Here is a 25,120-nt window from a genome sequence, read left to right as displayed (position 1 = left end):
ATAAGATGAAGGAATCAGCCTTGCAGAAACGAGGATCGTTGCAGCATATGCTCGGGTACAGTGGCCTTAGTGACCGGTTTCAGGTTTGCTCTTCCACAGATGCGGTCTTGTTGGCTGCTGAGACTTTCAGCTCCCATTTATTTTCGTGGGAATTGAGAATTTTTAGTCTGGCAAAGTTCCATTCCCTGAACTTTTTTCTGTTTTTTTTCCCTTTCTCTGCTCATCAATTTCCGCTTATATTCCTAAGGATCTACCAGGTATTACAGTACTTTTCACAGGACTTCACTTCACCTGATTTTAAGCTCTGGATGGATTCTCTTTCTGGTCAGTTTACAAACATTTAAAAGTGTCTGCAGTTTGAAATACAAGAGCAAGAAGGTCCTTAGTCAGGGTGACTAAACCTCGCAATACACGGCTCCAACAGGGAATACAAGCACCGTCGGGAAGAGTCCTGGCAAGAACGGACAAGCTCCTGCATACACAGCTGCTCGGGGATCTCGAGACAGGCCGGTCACATCCACGCTTGGTTGCGTAGTGTGAACAAGGCAGTGTAAATCTGTCGGTTCAAACGCCAGAGTGTGTTTCCACTGATGAATATGTGATCAGTCGTGTTTCTCACCCTTGGGATCGCTGTGAAATATCTCTCCTGAACATCCGCGAAGGCATTTCTCACGGCTGTTGCATGGACCAACTGAAATTCTCTTGGCATCTGCATCTTCCACAAGAAGTATTTTACAAGGGCAATATTACTGGCTCAAAATTCCCCATTTTCAACTGCAAGTCATCTCCATTTGCACTTCACACAGGTCCCCAGGGATGAGCTTATGATCCAACAGCTGTTCTGTAAGGCGTTACTGCTGCACGTTCAGCTCTCCTTCCTTCAGCCGGGGCTGAGGAGGGAACTGAAGATCGGTGACTCGCTGAACCATGAGCCTCTTACACTCCTTTCTGCAGAGGGCAAGCAGAGAAGCAAATGGTTGCACTGAAAACGTCATCTTCCAACAGCTGGGCATGCTCTTCGTTAACGCCAACACGCGGAGCCGACAGCGTGAAGTAACAAGCAACCAGTAAGGACCCTGCGCCACCAAACATAGGTGATTTGACATGCAACACTGGAAAAGACATAAAAGGTTTTGCTGTAGCCCGCCTGCCTGTGACTGCAGACGGATGGCGTCACCTCCTGTCCCTGTTCGGACGGCAGGAGAACAAACTACTTCAAGGTACACGAGGAAAATGACTTGAAACGTTTGGCCCCCGCCGCACTGGACGGTCTTCTGAGGAGAAAGACGGGTGGCACGCTGGCATGCTGTGAACATGACAACCACACACACGCAAAGCAGCAGGAGTGCCCATCCAGTCTGGCAACTTCGGTCTTTTCTTCAAAACATTTCTCCCCTCCCGTGATGGGGCACAAAATACTTTTCTGATGGTGCTCCATAACATTGTTATCACATTTTTATATACAAAAAGGTAGAGCTGATGTTTTAAAAAAACTTCTGGGGAAAAAAAAAAAAATCCAGTGCTTAGCTTTACTGAAATATTAAAAACGTAAAAGCACTATCAAAGTGTTTTCTTTTTATTTTAGGGAACTTCCCCACTAGAAAAGAGCGTTGGAGTTTCTGGTTCTCTACAGACAGCGCAAGATGTTCTCCATCCAGGCGCCGGAGAGGTTTTACACCCACTCCCCGCAGCAGCTTTCACTCCGCAAGAAGCAAGAACTATGCTTCTGCTGAGGTTTTCATGAGCTACTGTAAGTGTAACTTAAGCCAACGTTTTTATTACCTGTGGTAAGCAACTTTCTGCAGGCAAATTACCATTTCTGTCCTTTAGTCACGTATCGTATTTCCATTAGAGTCTTGTTCACGTTAGGTCACGTTACCCAACATTTATTTCCTGTGCAGCACGCCTGCGGCTCTGTCCCACGACGACGTGAAATTGGCGTTTGGTTTGGACTCCTAATAGAAACCATGGGGAAAAATACCACATAATACAGGCAAAGCAAGTGTTCATGCTCTCTTTTTACAGTTAAAATTAATTTAATTTTTGGATTAACAGAACGGAGGCCCAAAAAGAGGCGATGCACTAGCCTCGCCCACTTCACCCAGGGCCCTGTCACCCCCGTTTGCTCCCTCGCAGCCGTCCATCTACGCCCCGCAGGGAGAAAGGCAGCGTCACAGCGGCAGGCGCCCCGCTGTGCCAGCTCCCCGGCTGACACTCCTCAGGCGCCTTTAAGGACGACTATTTCATTTCTCTGAAGCCATCACCTTTTCCAGTAAAGAAAACCACTTTTTCCTCACCTAGGAGCGCCTGAAATTGCAATCCGCTGCGGCTGTCGAGCCTGCTCTTCCTGCCCACGCCACCTACTTCTGAGCGCTTCGATTGTCTTCAGCCCAGGCAGAGACGCAAAGCGGCCGACACAGACAGAGCTGATTCAACGGGCAAAGGCGCCCTCAGGCCGAGGGTGGGTCAGTGAGCTTTTGCACCAAGCGAAGCAGAAGAAAGGGGAGAACTGGAGCTCTCCTTTTACAGGGAGACCTCCTTTCCTTAACATTCCCCGTCGGGCTGAGGCAGGCACCACACACGAGCTTGTGACACTCAGCCCCCCACCACAGGTACAAAAGGAACTTCAGCAAACTTGCATCTTTTCGTAAGATAAACCACTGTCATATTTTTTTGAGACACCACCATGAATTGGGGGGGGGGGGGGGGGGGGAAGAAAAACAAAAATTCACTACTTAATTTTAAGCAAAAGCTTTATTTTAGTTGATAGGCTTGTCTGTATTAAAAACAATTACTTCAAAATCAAATTCACATAGAACGCGGCATGTCAATAAACTGAAGTTACCATTGGTCAAGATCTGTTTCCAGAAGACAAGGGCTCCGAATTCCATTTTAACAACCTTGTGCGGCAACAGATAAAACTGGGCTGGCGGTAGCCTCTCCTCCTTCACAGGCTGAGGAGTTCAACCACACACACCCCCCCCACACACACCAGCTGCAAACTGGTGTGGGTAAACGATTGCTCCATTTCCCATTAATCCATTGAGCAACCATTGAAAAAATCCCGGTTTAATCTGCTGCTTCACAGGAGTAAATGCTCTTCAGGGGTGCTACAGGCACTGCTGTTTTCTCCCAGGAATCAGAAGTACTTGTCTTGAAACATTTTCCTTACAACACCAACATACGGATTTTCGGAGGAGACTGTCACAATCAAGCTACATTATATACACTTCAAATGTACAATTATCTTTAAAAAATGCCTGTGTACAAAATAGAGCGTTCTTTTATTTAAAAAAAAAAAAAAAAAAACATGCTAGATTTCAATTACATCAACATTTTAAATGAACTGAAAATAACTGATGAATAATAGCAACATCCCGATGTGTTAGGAACCTTCCTGCAAGCGAGTGTAGAGGTACCTGCACTACATTTAAGATTCTAATAAGCTTTTCCGGACAATTTGTGCTACAAACCTCACGTATCAAGTACGTGAAAAGCTCTCGGTTGTGACGACAGCATAAAAGCTAGTTAATTAATGCAAGATTATTTCAGTAAAATATAAAATTATCCTACTTACGAAGTAAATACTGCAAGGGCTTCTGATTTACAGCCAGTTAGACAAAGAACACAACTAGTGACTAGAACACATACATTAGTTAAAAAGTCAAATATATACAAAAATATATTAGAAAGTGGTCGAGTTTAACCACAGGCTCATGTAAAAAAATGTTGTTTTAAATAGCAGTAGCAAAAAAATAGCTATTTTCTCTATCTGCAACAGTACAAAAGGCAAAACCTACATATGAGGTAGCAATGCCAAATTAAAAAACAACAACTTTGGATTGAGGAACATTTCCTGTATTTTCATAGCATATCTGTCAATACAAATATTTAAATGAACACTTCAATTGTTTCAAGAATTAATACATTAATTTACAAAAACCTTTAGTCAATGAACATTTTATTTAAAAACAAGAAATTACCAGAAATTGATTTAGTTACCGATTTCTCCTGTTTCTAAAAAAGCTATCGCATTTTCAAATCTGAACGCTGTACAGCAAAAACGTGGAGGCTTTATTATACACACTCGGCAAACGCTATGGTACATTAAGACATAATTTACAGAGACCAGAATAAGCCAACTGTGGTCATTTTATTCTTTTCTGTCGAACACGCCTACACGGAGCCTTCTGCTACCCCGTGCTCAAGGCCAGATGCGGGATTAGGGTTCGCTACTCGCTCCCACACCTCAGCCCACAGCTGAAACAAGCGTTTGTATCATCTACCTTCAGAGGCCTGAGCCAAAGCCTGGCTTCTCTCTGGGGTCGGGGGCGCTGCCGGGGGGCAGCTCAGAGTCCCCCGTGGTCCCTGCTGAAACTGCCTCAGGAACGTGGGGATGGGACGGGAGGGGAGGGCCGTGCCCCTCCGCCTCTCCTCCCGCTCCCCTCCCTTCCTCCCTCCTGCAGGCGCAGGGCAGGAGGGGCCACCTGAGCCTCCCCGACCAAAAAAATGCCACTAATGAGAAGCCGGGAGGAGGAGGAGGGCCCGGCTGAGCTGTGCCAGCTCTGGGCCGGGGCTGCGGGGCAGCCCGGGCCCAATCCTCTGCTGCCAGCTCCACTGACCAAAAAGTCCCTGCTGCTCCCCCATTTCAGGCATCTGGGTCAGACATCTGAAGTTAGATGGTACAAGTAACGCCAAAAAATGAACTGGAGGGAATTTCTGTATTTATTTTCTTAAGAAAATAATATACTTTACATCACAGTGCTTAATTAAATGCAATAAAAAAAAATGTAAACTCAGTATTCTAGATAAAATTTAACTTGAAAAATTAGGGCTCCAAGACTTTTTAAAATTCACAATTTTTTAAAAATTGAAGTCACAGACAGTCAGTTCACACAACTCATGTATTTCAGATTACTCGTAAATACCTGTTGATGCACTCTACTGTTTGGTCACTTTTTTTTTTTAAAAAAAAAAAAAAAAAAGCCTAAATAACAAATAGACCAAGTGCAAAGGTAAGAGGTATATTTTTATTTGCAAAGAAACTAACTTTAGAAGTAATTTGCAAATCAGGCATCCGGAGTGCTCTAGTAGATGTAAGGAAATATGCGGTAGGGTACACGCTGACAATACCTTTCCCATGCCAAGCCATATTTCTGCTTACAATGATGTTCATCACGAGCTTCTCTATGAACAAGCAAGCAGATGAAATATATCACGTAGAAATATGGTAAAATGTGATTAAAACCTGTAGAACAGAGTGAGAAAGTCACTTTAGATACAGAAAAAAAAAAACCCAGAAATGTTAGCTATTAACAACATGTACTAAGCTGGTGACATACACTTGCTATGGCCTGAAGCATCTTATGCTCATATTGCAAAGCATCAAATACTCAACAGGATAGCGCAAAAATTGTGTGACAGGTACATGCAAATAGGAAAAGAAGACCCACAAACCCCTCCCCCCACAAATTCTTAAAATTCAGAGTCTCAAAATCTACCAACTTCACTCTCAATGCATGCAAAGCTGGCACCTATGTTAAGTTCAAAACCAGAGAAATAGTTAACCCTCTGCAGCCCTGAGCTGCCCCACAGAAGCCCCACAAGGTTTTCTCTGTTTTGGCTGCAGACGGTAACTCTAGCTTTGCTCAGAGCATACGACTTGGGATGAAAAGCTGGACACAAGCCAGCAACGTGCGCTCGCAGCCCAGAAGGCCAACCGTAGCCTGGGCTGCATCGAGAGCAGCGGGGCCAGCAGGGCAAGGGAGGGGATTCTGCCCCTCTGCTCTGCCCTGGTGAGACCCCCCCTGCAGTGCTGCGTCCAGCTCTGGGGCCCTCAGCACAGGAAGGACATGAACCTGTTGGAGCGGGTCCAGAGGAGGGCCACAAATCGAGGGCTGGAACCCCTCTGCTATGAGGACAGGCTGAGAGAGCTGGGGCTGTTCAGCCTGGAGAACAGAGGCTGTGGGGTGACCTTATTGTGGCCTTTCAATACTTAAAGGGGGCTTGTAAGAAAGATGGGGGCAGACTTTTTAGCAGGGCTGGTAGCGATAGGACAAGGGGTAATGGTTTTAAACTAAGAGAGGGTAGATTCAGACTGGATATAAGGAAGAAGTTTTTTACGATGAGGGTGGCGAAACACTGGAACAGGTTGCCCAGAGAGGTGGTAGCTGCCCCATCCCTGGAAACATTCCAGGCCAGGCTGGACGGGGCTCTGAGCAACCTGATCTAGTTGAAGACGTCCCTGCTCGCTGCAGGGGGGTTGGACTAGGTGACCTTTAAAGGTCCCTTCCAACCCAAACTATTCTATGATTCTATGATCCCCTCCCGCCCATGCTCACTCCCCACGCAGTTACGGCAACACTTCCACTTCTCCCATTACGATGCTGACAGAGGATTCGAGTCCCTCATTTTCATGGGGAGAAGCCTCTTCCAGGATACTGTCTACAAGTGTATATGCTAATCTAGTATTGTCCACTTTCAATTAAAATCCAAAATAGAATTAACTCCTGGAGGAACGCCTGAACTCCAGCATCCTCTCTCAGCTGATGCTCCTGGTCAGGGCATTAAGGACTTGGTGACAAAGTCCCACTCGACCAAAACTCCCTGTGTCCTACAGTCTGCAAAAGCCAGACTGTGCCACAGGGCGCGGAGAAGCTCTGCCTCAGCAGAACATCTGGCACGCTCATTTCTGCGCTTTTATAGAAGAGAAACTCCTTCAGGCAAGGGAGGAGCCCAAACCCATTTTTCAGACCTGAATGAGAGGGGGCAGGACTACCATGATCCGATGTATTTTCGGAAACTCTCACTGCTCTAAGCTCTCGCAAAGAATCAGGACTACAAAACCCCACTGGACAAAAGGCTCCCGAATTTCCTCCAAGTGAAAACTCCATGAAAACTAGGAATTAGTAATTACAAAAACTTTGAAACAGAATTCCACTCCTTTGTGTTTGATGATTTTTTTTTTAAAATGTATTTTCTTGAAGTCCATCCCTATAAGTGGTAGCCCTTGTCTCCAAGCAAACTCCCACTTTTTGGGAACTCCCTTTAAAAACACTACAGCACAGACACTAGCCTAAAAAAATGTAAGGAGCAACTTATTAGCAAGCAAGCCCCATCTTTATTGAACGATAAAGTGTCATAAAGAAGAGTGAAATCATTGAAGAGGATGAGTCAAATATTGGTCAAATATGATACGTCAAATCTATAGTAAGATATAAAGGATAAGATGCAAGAGAAAATAGGTGTTTGCACTAAGCCTACAACACAGAAATTTGCCATTCAATTAATTACAGGGTTTAGTACCTCAAATAATTAGCACTTTGCATTTCAAACCCAGTCAGATGCCAAACCATACAAGCCTTTCTGATAAAATCCACTTTAAATTCAGGAACTTACCGCAGGGTAGGGACCATGCTAGAGCCATGATGATGTCACCGAGATAATTAGGGTGACGAACAAAACCCCACCAACCCGTGACAAGAAGCCCTTTTCCAGTTGCAGTGGGTATAAATTTCAGATCTGTGAATAGAGTATTGTAGTCAATACAACAATTGAAATGTGTATTTAAATAGTACAAAGAGACATTGTATAGCAATTGAACAAATAAAAAATGCACTTACAGGCCAACTTGGGATCTGCTGGATTCCTTCGGAAATTATTTTTCTGAGAATTTGCACTACGGAATATGTAATACCCAATACCTGAAAATAAATAATTATTTATTTTGCGTTTTCAGTATTTTTCAGTTTTCTTTCCTTCAACAAAAGCACTCACATGCTCTCTGCCACTCATCACATCGAAGTCTTTTTCTCAGGGATATAACTGGTATTTTCCAGAGCTCTAACAAGACAGAAATGCTATTGGAAACCTGCATTCCATATACTCTTACACGCTACTGACTCACTTTTAAGATTTTGGAGAAGCTTCATTTTCACATCTACTTTTACATTTATATCTGACAGAGTTTATTAATGTAACATTGAGTTTGAAATTCATATAAGGTGATGTGCTGCAGTTTATAAGATTATAGTTCTATGAGCAGCCCGGTATTTTGCTACAGTGCCTAGCCCATAAACTGACCAACTATTTACAAGTTCACAATATTAAAAGAACCAGACAATGAAGTATTAGCTGGTTTTGAAATTCATTTCCCCCACCATTTTCACAAGGCAGCTTAAATTTGCTTTTTCCGAGGCTGTATTGAAAAAACACGATCACAACATACTTCAAATAAAGGTTTTTAATAAAAAAAACAAGAAAAAAATACTAACTGAAAATGAAAAAAAGATGTTGTGTTTCTCAAGATTGCACATACTAAATTGTACGCCTTCATATTCTTTCCAAGTGTTTAAATTCTTTGTCACGTCTACAAAAAGCTTTTTCTTTTAGGTTTACTACTTAGATAAAAGGGACAAACTACAAGGCCATATTGGTGCAAATTTAAGGTTCCCTAGAGATGCAAGACCCTTTCTCAAAGCACTCGGCTAGAAACTGGTGATGTTTTCCATTGACATGAGTTTGTAACTATGGGCATCAGGGAAGGAGATGCAAATTGTTAAACAACAAACCTTTTTTTCCCTAGGTTCAGTAAGGCATAGCCAACAAGCTACTGACTTCTTTTTTATGAGAGTCACTCACAGTTACTCAGGCTGACTTTAAAAGGCATCTCCTAAACTTAATTCAAAATGTTTTAAGTCACTTCTGCAACTCCAGATGGCATCCATCTAAAGATGCCTCTCAACAGAACAATTAGATGTCCAGAGTCTCATTTATCCTTCATTTAATAAAATGAGAATTTATTATATTCTTTGTACTAAACAGTAGCCAGGCACATGCTTCCACCAGCTGGGGTAATACAGAAGATACAATCACTGCATCTTAGCTAAAGCTTCACCTCACAACTCAAAGAAACAAAATCAGTACTACATTGTTAGTACCAGTAACAATAATATTTACTACAACTTACAGTTCAGAGCAGTGATTGCAGCAGCAACGGGCCAAGAAATTGCAGTAGGATGACCAACTAAATAGTAGGCCTGCAGACTGTAGACAAATGGAACCCACACCAAATCTCCAAACGCTAGCATGAATCCAAATCCATCGTGGGTAATATCCATTGTCGTCAAAATCGCTTCCTAGAAACAAGGAGGAAGGAATTTAGAAATTACAAAGCTTTGCTCATTTAACATTGTAATTAGAAGTGGTAACAGTTTAATGCCTTCGGCTGGGGCTGCACGGCTAGAAGGCGCGTCCCCTGGGTGGTGGATAGGGGATCCCTCTCTGGAGGGTGCACCGGATAAAATGGAAGAAGGTGCCGCGAACCAACGCAGCCTAAGGGAAGGCCACCCTGACAGAAAAACCACTGGCCCTCCAAGTCATGGGGGTTGGGCAGGAGGCCAACTACCTCCTCCCGGGAAAAAAAAAAAATAAAGAGTTGCAGAAACGACGAGCATCAGAAATGGCGGGGATGGAGAAAATCAGTAACGAAGTGAGGAGGAGGAGATGGAGCTGGATCGGTCGTGTCCTGAGGGGGAAACCGACGGAAGACTGCGCTGTGGCCCTTGGCTCCAGAGCACGCAGCCGCGGTCCGATCGAAGTGGAAGAACGATGTTCGCGCCTTGCGTGCCTCCTGGCACTGAGAGAATTCAGATCAGATTCAGACAGTTTAATGCGATTGTCATTTACCTCATTCCAAAGAGCATCCACCACGTAGAGAAGCTGAAAGCTGTTCACAAGTATCATTGACAGAGATGGCATACTCTGATTGTGTATCTTCATCTCAGCCAAGAGCATTGCCAAGTTTATAACAACCTAGTTTAGAAAATATGGTATTACAAATTTTCCCTGTAAAAGAAAGTGATCTTTTCTATCTATAGGACATTTTAATACAAATGGTTTTGACCAATGTTTACGTTTTAAAAAATAACCTATTTCACAAGCCAGCATTTGCAACTACATTTCTGAAACTGTATAACCTCAACATATGAAAACTTTAAGAAGGGTTTTCATTTCTCACAAAGCAAAGAAGCTAGAACATAGAAATTTTCCTAAAGTGAATAAAAATGGTCATTAAAAATCTGGCAACACGAAACTGTTTGTAAGTACTATTTTCCTGTTTATAAATGCATATTGTATCCTTACTACCAATTTTATTTTACATATATATATAATGTATAAATAATAAATATATAAATAATAAATATATAAATAAAATATATAAAATATAAAAATATATAAAGATATAAATAATAAATATATATAAAAATAATAAAATATATAAATATATATAAAAATAATTATATATAAAAATATCCATTTGTGTAATATTTAAGCAAATAAAATAACTAAGATTACTGACTCACCCAGCCAATTAACCCTGGCCGCAACTCACAGAAGTATTTGAGGTCAAAACTGCCAATACGAGGGTTTAATTCATGTCCAGTAAAAAAATCATAAACAAAATACCCTGCAGATAAGACACAGTCTTTGTTAGCAATACTCTTCCTTTTATCTGCCACTACTCTCCTCCCCATAAAACAGTTCCTACTTTCTACTAAAGGTCTCTCATTATAAAAGAAAAAGCCTTTAGATTGGCAGGAAAAATGTGAGTATATGCAAAATACAAAGCAAAACCCACATGATTTATATTTTAAGAGGCCCCAAATATTTTATTTACTAGGAGGACTAAGCACTTTAGAAGTTACTGTAGGCTTATTTCTCCTTGACACTTGTTCCTTCATTATTTTCAGCCTTATCCTGAAGCTCACATCACAGTTTCCGTGAACACGATCTTATGGCATTAATTAATTCTACTCCTCCTACTACTTCATTGCTGTCCTCGGGGAGCAAGAGTTCCTTTAGCTGTGACAATTACCTGTCCATCAAGAGATGGACAAGAAGGAAAATACAGTACCTTGACTTCAATAAGGTATCCTTTGAAAACTCAATTCAGCAAACCAGATTTAAAAGTGCACAGCAAAATAAAAGTGTAGAAATACACTGTAATTTCAAGTTCTGTACCTGACTTCCCACTGCCAAAAGGTCTAGATTTGTCAGTTTTCATTTCCATTCCCAGCTGTTTCAGAGAAGGCCCGCCAGCAGGGGCACTATGAAGCAAACTAGACAAGCCTCTTAGCCAAATGCTGACAACGGAAAGGAAGGAACTGTCCTCTCATCGCTTGGGGACTAGACCAGCCAAGATATTTTTGTGTACGCTATTCAAGATAGTCCAACTAAAATTTTAAGCATTTTACAGTATCTGAGCATGAACAAAAAACTGCCATTTAACTTGCAACATGAATTTTACATTGATAGAAAGTAAAAGTCACAGTATTATAATAACCAGCCCTAAAACTAGCCTTTAATTCATAAAAATGAAACTGTAGCAAACAATTGGCAAGAAATTATCCAAAATCTTTATAACTCACCAGAATTTCCACCTGGTGCTATTTCTTCCTCGGGCGCTTTCAGGGACCGAATATACAGATAAATGCTCAACCCCAGAGAAAAAGCTGCAGCTGACACTGCAAACTGCATGAAGTGATCATACAAATAATGAAGTTCAAACTGAAAGTACAATAAAGTTCCGATAGCTGCGGCAGTCAAAAGAAAAGCATAAAACCCTAAAGGATGTAGAAGAAAAACATATTAGCCAAAATAAAAAAATCATTCTAGTAGAATCTACCCAGTCCAGCCTTCCTGCATTTTTACTTCTTCCAAGATTTGGCTATCCAATAACATCTTACATGTCCCATGCTCTTGAGGTTCAAACTTCTGGGGCACAGCAGCATACCCAAGACATTCTATCTATGCCCTGAAATTTCCTGTGCTCCTCATCAAAAGGACAAGCGGCAGGAACGCTCCGAGCGCTCGCACATTTCTTTACAACAACACAGGATCCAATTTCAGATTTTAGTGGAAAAATGGACACTGACACTACTACTGGATAATGATAGCAGGTCACAAAATCTTATCTGTGGAACAGCTCAGGTAACTCGAAGAAGAAAATATGGTTATCTTCATAAATACCTCAATACAGATAGCAGTAATTAAAGCATTAAAATAACTATCAGGTCAAAACCTCAACACAAAACTTTTGTACTTTGAGAGAATTAAATCATGTAGAATGGAATGACGTCCAAATGTAAGCAGGCAGCTCTATACAGCTCTCACCCAAGTACCTTCTGTGAACCCTCTCACAGTGTCACAATGGCTGAGGTTAGAAGGGACCTCCAGAGCTCACCTTGTGCAACCCCCCTGCTCAAGCAGGGCCACCTAGAGCTGGTTGCCCAGGACCGTGTCCACATGGCTTTGAATATCTCCAAGGATGGGGGCTCCACAACCTCCCTGGGCAGCCTGTGCCAGTGCTCAGTCGCTCTCATAGTAAAAAGAAAAGCGCTTCCTGATGTTCAGATGGAACCTCCTGTATTAGTTTGTGCCCATTGCCTCTTGTCCTGTCACTGGTCGTCTTCCTTTCCTCAAGAAGGCTTTCAAAGTTGCTTTGAGAACTAGCCTTTGAAGTAGCAAGGCGCCTTCTTTTTTTCCCCCTCCCTTTTTTTTTTATTTTTGCTTTTTTAAACCATCCAAATCATGCAGTTTATTTCTTCCCTTTATCAGAATATAGAAAAAAATTGCAGGACTATGCCCCTACTAAAGACCAAAGTCCAAACCTGAAAAAGTTATGAGGCAGCCTCAATACGACTCACTTCTGCAGGATGTAATTCACTCTGCTTCTATGATTTACAGCCCTATTCCAACTTTAAAATGGTGCACCTTACCAGACGGTGACAAAACCCCACGCAACTTTTTAATATAACATTTGCATTCCACTACCGCCAGACCGTGTCCTTGAACTGACTGATTAATCAAATAGGTAGTCTGGAATACTTGCAAGGCATCAAAGCGCACTTTTCTATTTAAGCCTGAAAAAGCAGGACTGCTGAAATACGTTAAACCATACTCTAAAACCTAGATGAGAAACTTGCCATATTCATAGGAAGTGAAATCAGATCTGAATAAGGACTCAGAACTGTTCTTTGCCAGGCAAGAATAAGAACACCTTAAATCAATTACAACACACTTCTATTTTGTCTGTAAATCAGAGACATCCAAGATGATCTGGATACATGGGATAAGATCTCTTCAAATCACTCCTGAACATCTCCTCCGGAGCAACAGTTCTTGTTGCATGAGCATTACTAACACTTCCAAAAAGCAACTACCTGTTTAGCAATTATGCAAGGAACATGACAGAAGTCACCAGTCACAACTGGATACAGACCAGGTGCCCTATATAGTGTCATGTCTTGCTCTTGCGGCAGTTGGTTCCTGATCATTACTAACCTTCTTCTTCTTCTTCTAAGAAAAGGCTCATCCTATTTTAACAAAAGATTTACAACAGATACCTAGTTTGGCCACAGAGTGTATCTTTCATCATTTGTATCTTACGGTACTGAGCACTGCAAATCAGGTAGTGGTATCAAATTTCAGAATAAGCAACTGCAACATGCTCACCATTTATCTGGTACTGCAGTTTCCTTCCATTTGAAAGAGGCAGGCCTTCCACAACCTAGGAAGAATAAAATACTAGTGTTTCAACAAAGTACTTTCTGGGGGCATTGGGAGGGGAGGGAAACCAAGCACTTCTCTACCACAAAGACATTCAATCAAGGTAACCAGCTGGACACGTTCAAATCTGAAGATCATGCATTGCTTTCAAAAGCATGCTTTGCTTATCAGAAGAAAAAGGCTAACAGTTTCAAATAAAAACGTTAAAAAAAAATTCTCTTCCTAACCAGCCTCAAGAAAATGTAACAGCTACAATCACTGTAAACATGTACAGCAATAAAACAACATGATTGAATGATCTATTTATTATAGTGTTCTTTCAGAATCTGCCAGTATCCCTCAAGTCACAAAAAGAGGGAAACAGAGCATTTGCCTAATATACATATGGCTAGAGTGGTTTACAGCTTCCTGTAAGTGAAGATTACATTCCAAAACACTGAATATCAATAAGAAACTGAATATCAAACAGTTTGTCGATTTAAAAGTCAGATACCCAAAATTCTTCTAGAATTCTATCAAGCAAATTTTATCCGTGCTTTGATTTGAACTCATATAATGCCTTCTGCCTTTTCTCCTGTAAGACTGCGAAATGCATAGCCATTAAATTCTTAACGAACTGCACTATTTTAAGATTACAGAAATCTGCAGTAGCCATATTCCAGCTTAATATGGAAAACTAATTCATTCGCTTTCAAGTTCACTGCACTAAGAACATACCCTACCTTCCAGCCTAACACACAAATTAATTATCCATAAAGACCCAGTTGCCACTGAACAGCTTACCTTTCCAATTGGCAGCAAGTAAAACAGAGCTTGAAGGAAAAACCACAGAAGAAAAACACCAAACACCCTAACCTCCCAAAGACTTTCAAGTGCTGGGAGAGGAGGAGGGAAGTTCATAAGACTGGGGTCATCTTGTTTGCACATCAACAGCAAGTACAATACAGTAGCAGGCAGGAAAAATATCAGCACAAAGGTCCCTGTAAACAGACATCACACCATATTAGAAGATGAACATAGAAAATATAAAAACTAGTTTCAATCCCACTAATAAAGCTTAATATTAACTTTATTAACAAAGAAGAGGTTGTCGTTATCTATCCCTGAAGCAAGAGAGCAGCAAGACAGCAGCAATCCCCCAGTCACATAACGGGATACCGAGACATTCTTCTCGCTCCCGTATGGGGTCATATAACCAAACCACAGGATCACACTCACTGCATCCCTTTAAAACTGTTCAAAACTGTATAAAGGATACTTTACTGTCTAGTCTGAAGCACCTCGGTTTTGAAAACGTAAAAACTTTGGTAGTTACTTCTTAAATTTAATTTGGAAATATTTCAATCTCACTGTGCAAGGGAAGGCTCAAGATCTTCACTATATTTCACAGGAGAACCAAGTGCAGTAACGGTTCTTTGCCACCAATGCCAGTACAGACTACGTGAAGCACTGTCGTATGACTCTGGATTCTGCAACCAGGGTCCGGAAATTGGAAAAACAGTTCTTGACATGACAGTATGGTCAATAACTAAAAAACATAAAAGTACTAATTTTCAACTATTACGACAATTTGCACACATACCAATTCTTCCACCAAACTCTAGCTCCTTTGTTTTTGGCGATGCTTTCTCAATTGTTTTTATTGTCTCAAGAATCTTTTTCTCCGAATATATCTCTTCTTTTTTCTTTTCTTCTTTTCTTGGACGCAAGCTGCACTGTTCAAGCACACGCTCTATTTCCAAGTCTGGTTTCAACTTTTGCTGTTAATCAATAAGAAGAATTTACTAAAAAAAAAATTGTCAGGGATTTTACCTCATTTTACTCCAATATTTTTTATTTAGGAGGACATTATTCACTATAAAACACCAATATACAATGTTTTCTACTTCTGTACAGTACTTAAGTTTATGCATTTATACAAAAAGACTGCTGAAACCAGTTTCATTGTCATCACTTAGGCCATGATTACGTATCAGCAGCAGTTCCAGTACAGGTCATCCATTCCCACCGTCCTCCCCTCCTGCCATAACTCTCTGCATTAGCCAACAATCAGGACTAAAGAACTGATTTGGCTTTAATATTAAAAAAAAAAAAAAAAAAAATTCTATTTGGCCACTTTCTATGGCCAACCATTCACACTGTAAAAGCATGGGAATGAACACAAGTAACCAGTGAGGGTTTGATGGAAGAAACAAACAAGAAAAATTAATGTTACACGGCTCTAATACTCCTCCCGTCTGACAACTTCATCTCCCTCTCCCCTGAGCTTAGTTAGCTGAACAGTAAACTTATTTGACCTCTAAGCTTTATGTTGCATTCTATTTCTCCTTGATTACTGCACTGCCCTTTTCTAGGGATTTCTGAGAAAGCTAAGTTAGAACGTGACACAAAACTAAAAGTAAATACAATGTTCATACCTCCAAGATTATGCAGGATGTGTCATTTCTTTCCGTACTGTCAGGTTCACCATTGTACCTTCTGGTGTTATTCTCACTCGGTTTCTGGTTAAAATAAAAAAAACTAGTTTTAGCTTTCTAAAAGTAACAGCTGCATTAAGTGTAAGTATATAGTGAATAATTAAGAACACTAACTATCTAGGTTTTGGGGTTTTTTTTCCCAACTGCAACTGCTCCAGTTTTCTCCACAGGAAAACAAGTAGGTTCAATGTCCAAAGTATGGACAGCTTCAGCTCACAAACAAGCAAAAAAACTCATTTAAGAAAAGGAAAAGGTTACTATTTCTTTTTTAATTAGCAGTGAAATTAAGAGAGAATATAGCTTCCAAGTTATTTTTAACTCATCATTAGGAACCGCCAAGTACAAAATACATGTCTATTTAGTAATTCTATTAGGAAAGCAGAGGAAATTTCAGTGTCCTATATACAACGCTGCTCTGCAGGACTGGAAGTCTGGTTTTCCCTTAAATATCTTTCTAAGAAATAAATCTTCTCACAAAAACTCTTTTAATGAGTCTAGTTTACACAGCTCTGGGAAGACATGACTCATCTGTTTTATTTCAACTTAAGCATTGTTGAAAAGGACCAGCTCATTCCAGTCATACAACAACCAATAGATCAATCCTATTCCTCGATCAGAAGCCAAGAGAAAAACACCAATGATATTTTAACCTTTCTGTCACAAGTAAAGTGAAACTGCTGGCTACAAACTACTTAAAACGAGCATATGGTCCACAGGCTATGCACTGGGTCACACAGCTCAAAGTAGTTCACTGCAAAACAAAAACCACAGCAATTTCAGCACCAAAGAAAGGTTTAGTTTAGTAAATTGGTACTACTAAAAGCAATCTATTTAGTTTAGATTGGTCTGGTTTAGTTTAGTTAAAACCTAACTAAAACCTATGTATTTTCAACAGATCAGCAGGAAGCATTTCCAATTCAAGAGACTGTGTCTCAGACAAGTATCACTTGAAGCTATCTCAAAAGCACAAGAGGCAGAAGAAATGCTGTTTGTCTCTTAATAGAGAAACATCACCTCTACTATGCTTCATACAGAACACCAGAGCCATTTTTAGTACTCAATATAACCTTCACAAAAACGCCAAGAACAAACATGATACTTTTCAGCTAGAAAACAGGTATTTGACAAACTTACAAATCCTTACAGGATAGTTTTTATAATGAAGAGAGTTCTGCAATATTATCAATCAGCAAGGCCATATATATATAGTCCACACTTGAATTCTGCAGCAATTCTCCCACAGAAGCTTCACGTGTTTTCCATTACTATTTTAATGAACTGCATATGAAAACAGAACTCATTTTATTTCAAATTCTAATACCTACCTGCTATGTATTGATCAATACATCTTAAAAGTAGGCTAACTTCCTTTGCCCCATTTCACAAGTGGAAGTATGTGGCTAACAACGACTTCAATATTAAAATATTAAAGAATTTGTGTTTGTTTGAATTCTGAGAACTTTACCATACCACCAAATTCAAATGGAATGCAAAAACATATGTTTACATTTCAAGAACTTCCTCACAACTCAGCAAGCTAGAAAGCCTATTTTCAAAGAAAAGTGAGATACGCTTTTGTAGCTAATTATGTTGTTCAGGGAACATGAACTACAGCTAGCTTTTACAATAACAAACCCAGTAAGCATGAAACAAGTCTTTCACAAATAGCAAAAATTTGTTTTAAAGAAAATCCGGCAAACCCACACAGAAAGAACAAACAAAAAACCCAATACCAGTAGAGCTAAGTTGGTTTCCTGAATGGTTTTCTTTTTGTCATCTTTATGTTCTCTGCTTTGGGAAGAAGAACGACGTCTGCCTTTTGCTGGCCGGCCAGGTGATCTAGATCGAGATCTGCTAGTACTTCTTCTGGAGGGAGAACTTGAAGAGGACTGGCTCTTCCTGTGCTTGAATGATGATTGTGACTAAAAGAAGGAGGGGAAGAAAGTGAAATCTTATCTTAGATGTTCCAAAGAACAATTTTAGAAAGTTGGGGGTTTTTTTGTGATGAGGACTCTGGCATATAGTTCTACAGAATTGTCTCTTATATCCTTTACTATGCTGCAAAACAGCTGTTAAGAAAGAGCAACTACAGCACACTCATTTTGCTGGCAATACCAAAATAATCCTGTCCCGAGTCCAACTGCTGACAATTCCTGTCACAGCTACAGAAATCAGGATATGGATGTAAGCTATCAATGTGAGCACTAAGCTCTTAAGCGTACTACCTTCTTAAGCCTTTGCACAAGTAAATGAAATGATAGCCGTCTCTTAAAGTTTAAGAGACGGCTATCATTTCAAGTACTTAGCTTTATTAATACATTTGGCACATCACAAGATGCAATGATTTGTTTAAGGCAACGCAGCTCAAATCAACATTAAAAAACCCCAAGTCAGCTAAACCATTAAATTAGATGTGATAAATAATTTCATAAACAGTTTTCCCCAAAAGTACTCTGTTTTATTTCTGTGAAGTCTACAATGCTAGCTTTCCCACGTAAAAGTTTCACAACACAACTTGTATAAGGCACAAATGCTTTATAACAAGGGAAGGTATTTTCTCAGCTTGAGTTTGCTAACCTGCAAAGTAAACAAGTTAGGAAGTCTTAATGCAGTGAAAACGTTTGTCTAACTCAAGGCAGAAACATTTTGTTCCAAAAGAAAAGGCCAGTTACAGGGCATGTACACTGCCACCGAAAGTGAAACTACAGTTCACATAAAGACACACAAGTCAGCTTTGAACTTATGCAGGTTTCAGAACAGGCCTTAAAAATCAGCTACAGCAAACATTCAAATAGCTTTGTCTCATGCATTATCACATTTTAAATTGAAATGAAACTTGTATGCAGAGTTTTAAAGGCCTTTATTAGTAACAGAAAATGAAATAATAAAGATATGTAAAGAGGAAGGGATGTGCTCATACACACACGATGTGACCCTTTTTCAAAAGTCCCTAATTGTCACAAATAGAGCAAAATACCTTATGAAATCTTTGGGGACCTAAAACAGTACAAGTTATTCACGGATATTTTAAGTATGTGCTTAAAGGTGGTATGTGGTATTGATATTTACAGTGAACTTCAACTACATACTTGCATTTGTTTTCAAATTTTCTTATTTAGAAGTGGAAAAAAGTCAAATTAGTACCAACCCTCTGATTACTAGCTTTATAAGCGACCCGAAAACAATTTTTCATGAACAATCATGCAATACGAGTTCCTGAATGATCAGATTTGTTCTTCCCTGAATGTATCACTGTTTTTTCAACATAAAGAAAACAATCACACTTCTTTAAAAACAGGGTCAGCATTCTGAACTGCTGCTTGAGATATCACATAGGAAAGAGCTATTATTTAGCACCAATTCCTTGAAGGCACAGTTAATGAAAACTTGCAAGGCAACTATCCAATTATAAGTTGTATTTTTATCTATATCACAAAATCAATATAATCTTCCATTAGAAACACTGATAATTATATAAACGTGTACTCACCCTTATATCACTTTCTTTCAACTCAAGCTCAGTCCCATCTTTGTACTTAACAGTATAAAGATGGGAAACATCATTGTAACTAGTCACTTGTACTTCATAGTACAGGACGCTTCCTGGCCAACGGCCCATCACCACCTCGCCATCAGCAAACCTCCGGTTTGGCATTTTCCAAAAGGAATCCCTAGAAAAGAAATAGATCAATACTTATGGCAGCTAAACATTAGGCTTAATTTTTCCCTATTCTCTTTCTATATCATTTAGGCTGGAACAGGGAAACTTTACAGTAAACAACTCTTCACCTTAAATAGGCAAAAAGCTGCCTGGTAATAAAAAAAGACTACATATTTGCCAAATTTATAGTAGACAGAAGAAACAGGCTTAAAATAGAGCAAAGATTGCAGTTAAATGTTATGGAAAAAATGTTCAAATATATTAATAGTGCATCTAGACCAGTATTCAGCTATGATACACAATCTCTATCATCAGAGACCACCAAAACCAGGCAAATACATTTCACCAAAATTACATAAATGTTGTTGATCTTATCTAGAGGGAAAAAAAGTAAATTGGGTGGTATCTAAGTGTCCTCTAACCCTCTTTTCCTGTGGTTCTACAAAAATTACAGAAGTGATGATTTCTAAATGTTAAAATAAAACGCCCCAAATCTATTCAGTACATACAGCCACACTGCATACTTTCTTCAATTTGTTATGCCAAACACTCAAAAGTTAGGAAACACCAGAATTTAGGCTCCTGTCTGGGTTGAATATTTTCTCTTTTCCACCTATTTAGCGCAAGGCATGTAATGCCTTTTGCAGGGGCCAGTAGGAAAACAAAGTACAGCATCGGAGCAATCACATAATATCCCCAAAACCTAAATTCTGTCCTCCTGTCTGCACCATAAGGTTTTTACTTGATATTAGCAAAACAGGGTTTAAGTGACCACCACCCTTGGTCCGCCATACCAGGGTGCTGGGAAAAAAAAACACAACTGCAACTTAAAGGAAGTTATGTTTTTAAATGTATAACTCTTTGAAAAGTACCTTGTGTTACGTCATTGCCATCTGAAAAGAGGTATCCACAGCAGAAGATACTTTTAACCTGAACTTCTGTGACTCGGGCCTTAACATATAAAGTGAGGGTATCTTAAAAGTCTACGGTAAAATACGTACTAACTTACATACAATCACCATTTGTTTGATGAACATAGGGACTTAGAATGGGAGGAGGGGGAAAACAAACAAACCAAGAAATATTTTTGTTTCAAGCATTTTAACTTGTTTGCTATAAATAAGATGTGAAGCCACACAAAATGAGGTAAAAACAAATATTTAACTGGATATTCATTCATTATACATTAACTAACCTGCAGTGAAAGGTTATATTCTTTGGCAAAAAATACTGTTAATATGCAATGCCAGACCTTCATAACACATTGGGCGACGAGGCTAAGTGAGGCTTTTCAATCAGCTTTCATCCTGGCATTTCCTGAAGCTGCTGCTGCTCTTAGATTTTACACCTCTGTAGCTCTCCAAGTCAAAGAAGAAACCAAAAACTCAGCAAAATTCCCTCACGTGGATGTTACTGCTAATATTCCTAATTGCTTCAGAACAGAAACATCTGGCCATCTCCTTTGCTGTATAATATTCGAAGGAGCAAAAAGAGCAAGTTTTATCATTTGGTTTCACTGATACTTGCCAGTTAGAAAAGTTACCAGAGTTCTAGTCTATGCTCGTAGGCACATGCTCTTCCAGCTCATGTCTTCTACCTAGCGTTTCTTGTCCCAATCTCTTGTTCCTTTCTTATTCTTTCTGAATTCCCGCTCCTCCGACTCTGTTTTATCCCAGTCAGTTTAACCCCCTCAAATTCACACCCTTGTTTCTTATGACTCCGTGAAATACAATGTCCGTATTTTCATTTCAAGTTCTTCTCCATTCTCTCCTTTACCCCCCTTTAATTCCTTGGGGGGTTTCTGCCTTTTCTGCCCTTGTTCACCAAACTAGTTCCAGTTCCTCTTCGCCACCTCTGGGCTCAAGATCTGATCTCAGTCCCCTTCTCTGTCTCCTTGTCCAGTTTTCTCACTCAAAAGACAGTTCTTTAGGAGATCCATGTCTACTACTGCTCTTTCCCCAGTCTCTCGCACAGTTCCAGCTTCTTCCTCCTCTTCCATAAATAGTCTAAACACCGGTCCTCCACCAAGTCCAGTCATAGCTTTCACAGATGTCATAACCTGATCTATGACTTCATTTCCTCTTTGCTGTTGTACTTCCTACACTCCAGCCAACTGTTTCTTCTCTTAACCTGGAACATCTCAGGCATCATCTGTAAACTCAGCCTGACCAGGACAAAGCTGCCAGATCCTAGGACAAAGTTGTGAAAAACAGAATCTTTGGAGTTTAAGTCCTTTTTAAAAAAGGGAAACAATTTTTCACAAAGTTGTTACTAAGGACATGTAAACTGATTTTTACGATTTATAACAACCACTTCAAAATTTAGATATAATTTCATAGGGATAATAAAAGGCAATTCTCTGCCAAGCTTCAAAACCCAGCATCTTTGTACACAAACATAAGGACAGCCCAAGGAAAAGGGAAGCTGATGATTTAATTCTTTTTAAAGGCAGAAAGACCTTCCCCTTCTCCAACCTTGTTCTCAAAAGGAGATTAAGTTAATTTTAAGAAGCTGGAAAATGTGGTTGAAGGACCTGAAGCTAAATCAATGTTATGTAATTCGCCTGAGGTAGATATCAATAATACGCAATTCCAGAATAATAAAGGTAAGCCAATGGAAATATTACCCTGTGATTCAAAAGCAATGAACAATCTTATTAATAGAAAGACCTACTTATTTTTCCATTTTTTCCTTAAATATTAAAGCTTAATAATGAGATCAAACTTTAAACACTAAAAAAAGTAAATATTACTTCTTAGTCTACCAGAAATTACCACCTTGTTCTGCACCCCTGTGCCTCCTGTGAGGGAAGTTTGCAATCTTCATTCCATATATCCCACTTCAAAAAGCTACACCTTTTAAAAGCAGCCTTCATTTGTTCAGATAACAAAAACCACTACTGGCATCAAGAGAAATAAAGATAGGAAGTCTTCAAAAAAACATATAGTTTAGAAATTACATTTTGAATTTACTATTCTTTCAAGCTCTACACACACCCCTGATAATTTTCAGGGTATCAGCCAGCATCAGCCTAACGTTCACAGTAGCCCTACACAAACTTTTTAATTCACAGGACTTCAAAATGTATACCCAAGCAACTTCAAAAGAAAATGACTTCATACGATGAACCTCGTACTGTACACATACCTGATTGCAAGTATATATTCACTTACTCCCAAGATGAAATTTGTGTTTTCTGCACCGCTATGACTTTCCTTTAGGAACCCAGACTCTAAGGGAATGGCTCAAAAGCATTTTGTATCCCGCACCAAGCCAAGCCAATTAACGTGCAAAACTCCCTGGAGCTTAAAAGTTGGTCAAGAAGAAAAGCTACTGCTGACTCAACCACGAACGAAATAATTAAAGAGAAACATGGCAGAGAAACATTGCCCCATACATCCATTTCTGGTCTTTCTTAATGCCCCTCTCACGAAATATGTGGAAAGATATTTCACTCCTGTCAAGAAAATAAGAGGAATAAGACTGCTAGCTTGTAGTCACTAGAAGATCACACCATATCATCAGAAGCTGGATGCACAGTTTTAAGAAGAAATAAATAAAAAAACCTAACCAAAGTTTTCCCTCTTGGAAGAGCAAAGTTCATACATACAGTGATTCTACTTACTAATTCTGACATCTCACCACTGGCGGATAATGGTGTGTATGTCAGAGGAGGAAGCCAGTTGAATGCAAGAAAAGAAGAAATGCAGGAAAATAAAGAAAACATTGACAGTCAAGGACACAGGACACAGCTTCCTGCACGGAAAGTTACTACTGAATTGACCAAAGCGACCGAGCTGTGCAGGACCTTTTCAGGATCACCATTCCTCATTCCACATTTCTAGCTCTCTACCTCCATAACGGTGCAAGCATCTACCACTGTTCAAGTTCGGCTTGACCAAACATTCAAATAAGCTTCACCGCTAAAAACAAGCACGAGTAAATCTCGAGATAAAATAAAAACCTATCAACCCTCAGGCAGGGAAACGAGATTTTTCCCTTTAAAAAGGCTTTTCACCAAAAGCATTGAAAGCGGAGGGAAAGCGTCAGGAACATGAACTTCCCAGGCAGGGCCGCGAAAGGCGGCGGGGTGAAGGCCGCGGCGGCGCGGTGTTGACAGGAAGGGACCCATGTGCCGGGGGCGGGGGGAGGCCCGGCCCCTCGGCCCCGCTCCGCGGCCCCGCCCCGCCCGCACTCCCGGCCCGGGCCTGGCGCGGGGCCTCGGCCGTGGGGGGAAGGGAGGGGCCGCGGCGGGCCAGGCCGCCCCTTTGCGCCTCTCCCACGGCGGGCCCCCGCCACGCCGGGTGGCCGCGGCCTTTCCCCGCGCCAGGCCCAGCGTCGCCGTGCCGCTGCAGAGGGGACCGGCGGCGTCCCGAACAAAGCAGAGGAGCCCACCCTCCTACCCCCAGGGCCCAAGCAAACGCTCCGGGCAGCGGAAAAGGGCCGCCGCTCGCCCGCCCACCGGGAGCGAGGCCTGAGCCGGGCCGCGGCCCGACGCCCGCGCATGGGGGCGGAGAGAGGCGGCGGCGGCGATTGGCCGGAGCGCTTCCCCCCGGGAAGGCCGCGGAGGGGGGTGTGTCCCGGCCCACGCCTGCCCCGGTGCCGCCATTCCCTTACCTGGCGCCCGCCCCCACCGGGCCGGGCAGGAGGCGCTTCCGCGGAGCGGCGGGAGCCGGGCCCGAGCGCGGCGCTCTCCGTTGAGGGGAACAACCGCCCTGAGCGACGGTTACGGCCGCGCGACGGTCCGCCCCCTCGCCCCGCCCCTTCCCGCCCGCCAACCGCTCCTATTGGCCACGACGCGCCGTTTGAATCGTGGGTGGCCGCACGCTATTGGTTGCCGCGCGATGGTGCGGTCCTCCCGCTCAGAAGCCCGCCGTCTGCCCGCCCCGGTGAGGGGACGAGCGGGGCCGTTCAGCCCCCCCCCTCACGGCGACGGCGGTGCCGATAACGGGTGTGGGTGTGGAGGGGAGGAGAAGCTCGGGGAGGGAGAGCGGGGATGAAAGACCACGGTCGCCATCGCGGCGGCGGGGGCCGCCTGAGGCCCCCTGCGCCACACAGGCCCCGCCGCCGGGCGGTAAACAAAACCGGGCGGTTTGTATGCGGAGCACCCGTGGGCTCGCCGCCTCAAACGCCGCCTCAGGCGGCGTTTGAGGCGGCGAGCCCACGGGTGCTCCTACCCTGAACAACTGCCCGTGCTCCCAACGAGGCTGAAATGTGTTAAAAACACCCCCTCTCCAAAAGAAAAACAAAAAAGGGCAAAAGAGCAGCGGTGTGTGGTTAACCCTGTCCTTTTGAGGCAACTTTTCCAGAAAGGCCATGCACATTACTGGCAGATTTTGAAATCAGGAAGGCTAAGCAATACTTCAGCAGGCAGAAGAAAAGTAAGTAAGTTGTGAAAAAGTTAACGAGTCGC

The 25,120-nt window shown here is 41.6% G+C and overlaps 1 protein-coding gene across 1 annotated transcript; it reads right to left on the bottom strand.

The window, feature by feature from the left end:
* Positions 1 to 3,918: 3,918 nt before the first annotated feature.
* On the bottom strand, positions 3,919 to 24,460 carry LBR (lamin B receptor). The gene is made up of 14 exons (XM_082306798.1): positions 24,325 to 24,460; positions 19,537 to 19,717; positions 17,780 to 17,968; positions 15,987 to 16,070; positions 15,152 to 15,329; positions 14,353 to 14,549; positions 13,516 to 13,570; positions 11,430 to 11,624; positions 10,365 to 10,468; positions 9,688 to 9,813; positions 8,969 to 9,137; positions 7,623 to 7,703; positions 7,399 to 7,521; positions 3,919 to 5,248 (listed from the first exon to the last, which is right to left on the bottom strand). Exons 2-14 carry the CDS (start codon positions 19,699 to 19,701, stop codon positions 5,088 to 5,090), a joined length of 1,827 nt encoding a protein of 608 aa, XP_082162924.1. The 5' UTR covers positions 19,702 to 19,717; positions 24,325 to 24,460; the 3' UTR covers positions 3,919 to 5,087.
* Between the last annotated feature and the right edge of the window lie 660 nt (positions 24,461 to 25,120).

The sequence above is a fragment of the Platalea leucorodia genome (genome assembly GCF_965183815.1).
Source record: "Platalea leucorodia genome assembly, chromosome: 3".
Taxonomy (NCBI): Eukaryota; Metazoa; Chordata; class Aves; order Pelecaniformes; family Threskiornithidae; genus Platalea; species Platalea leucorodia.
This window is presented reverse-complemented; position numbering and strand designations above follow the sequence as displayed.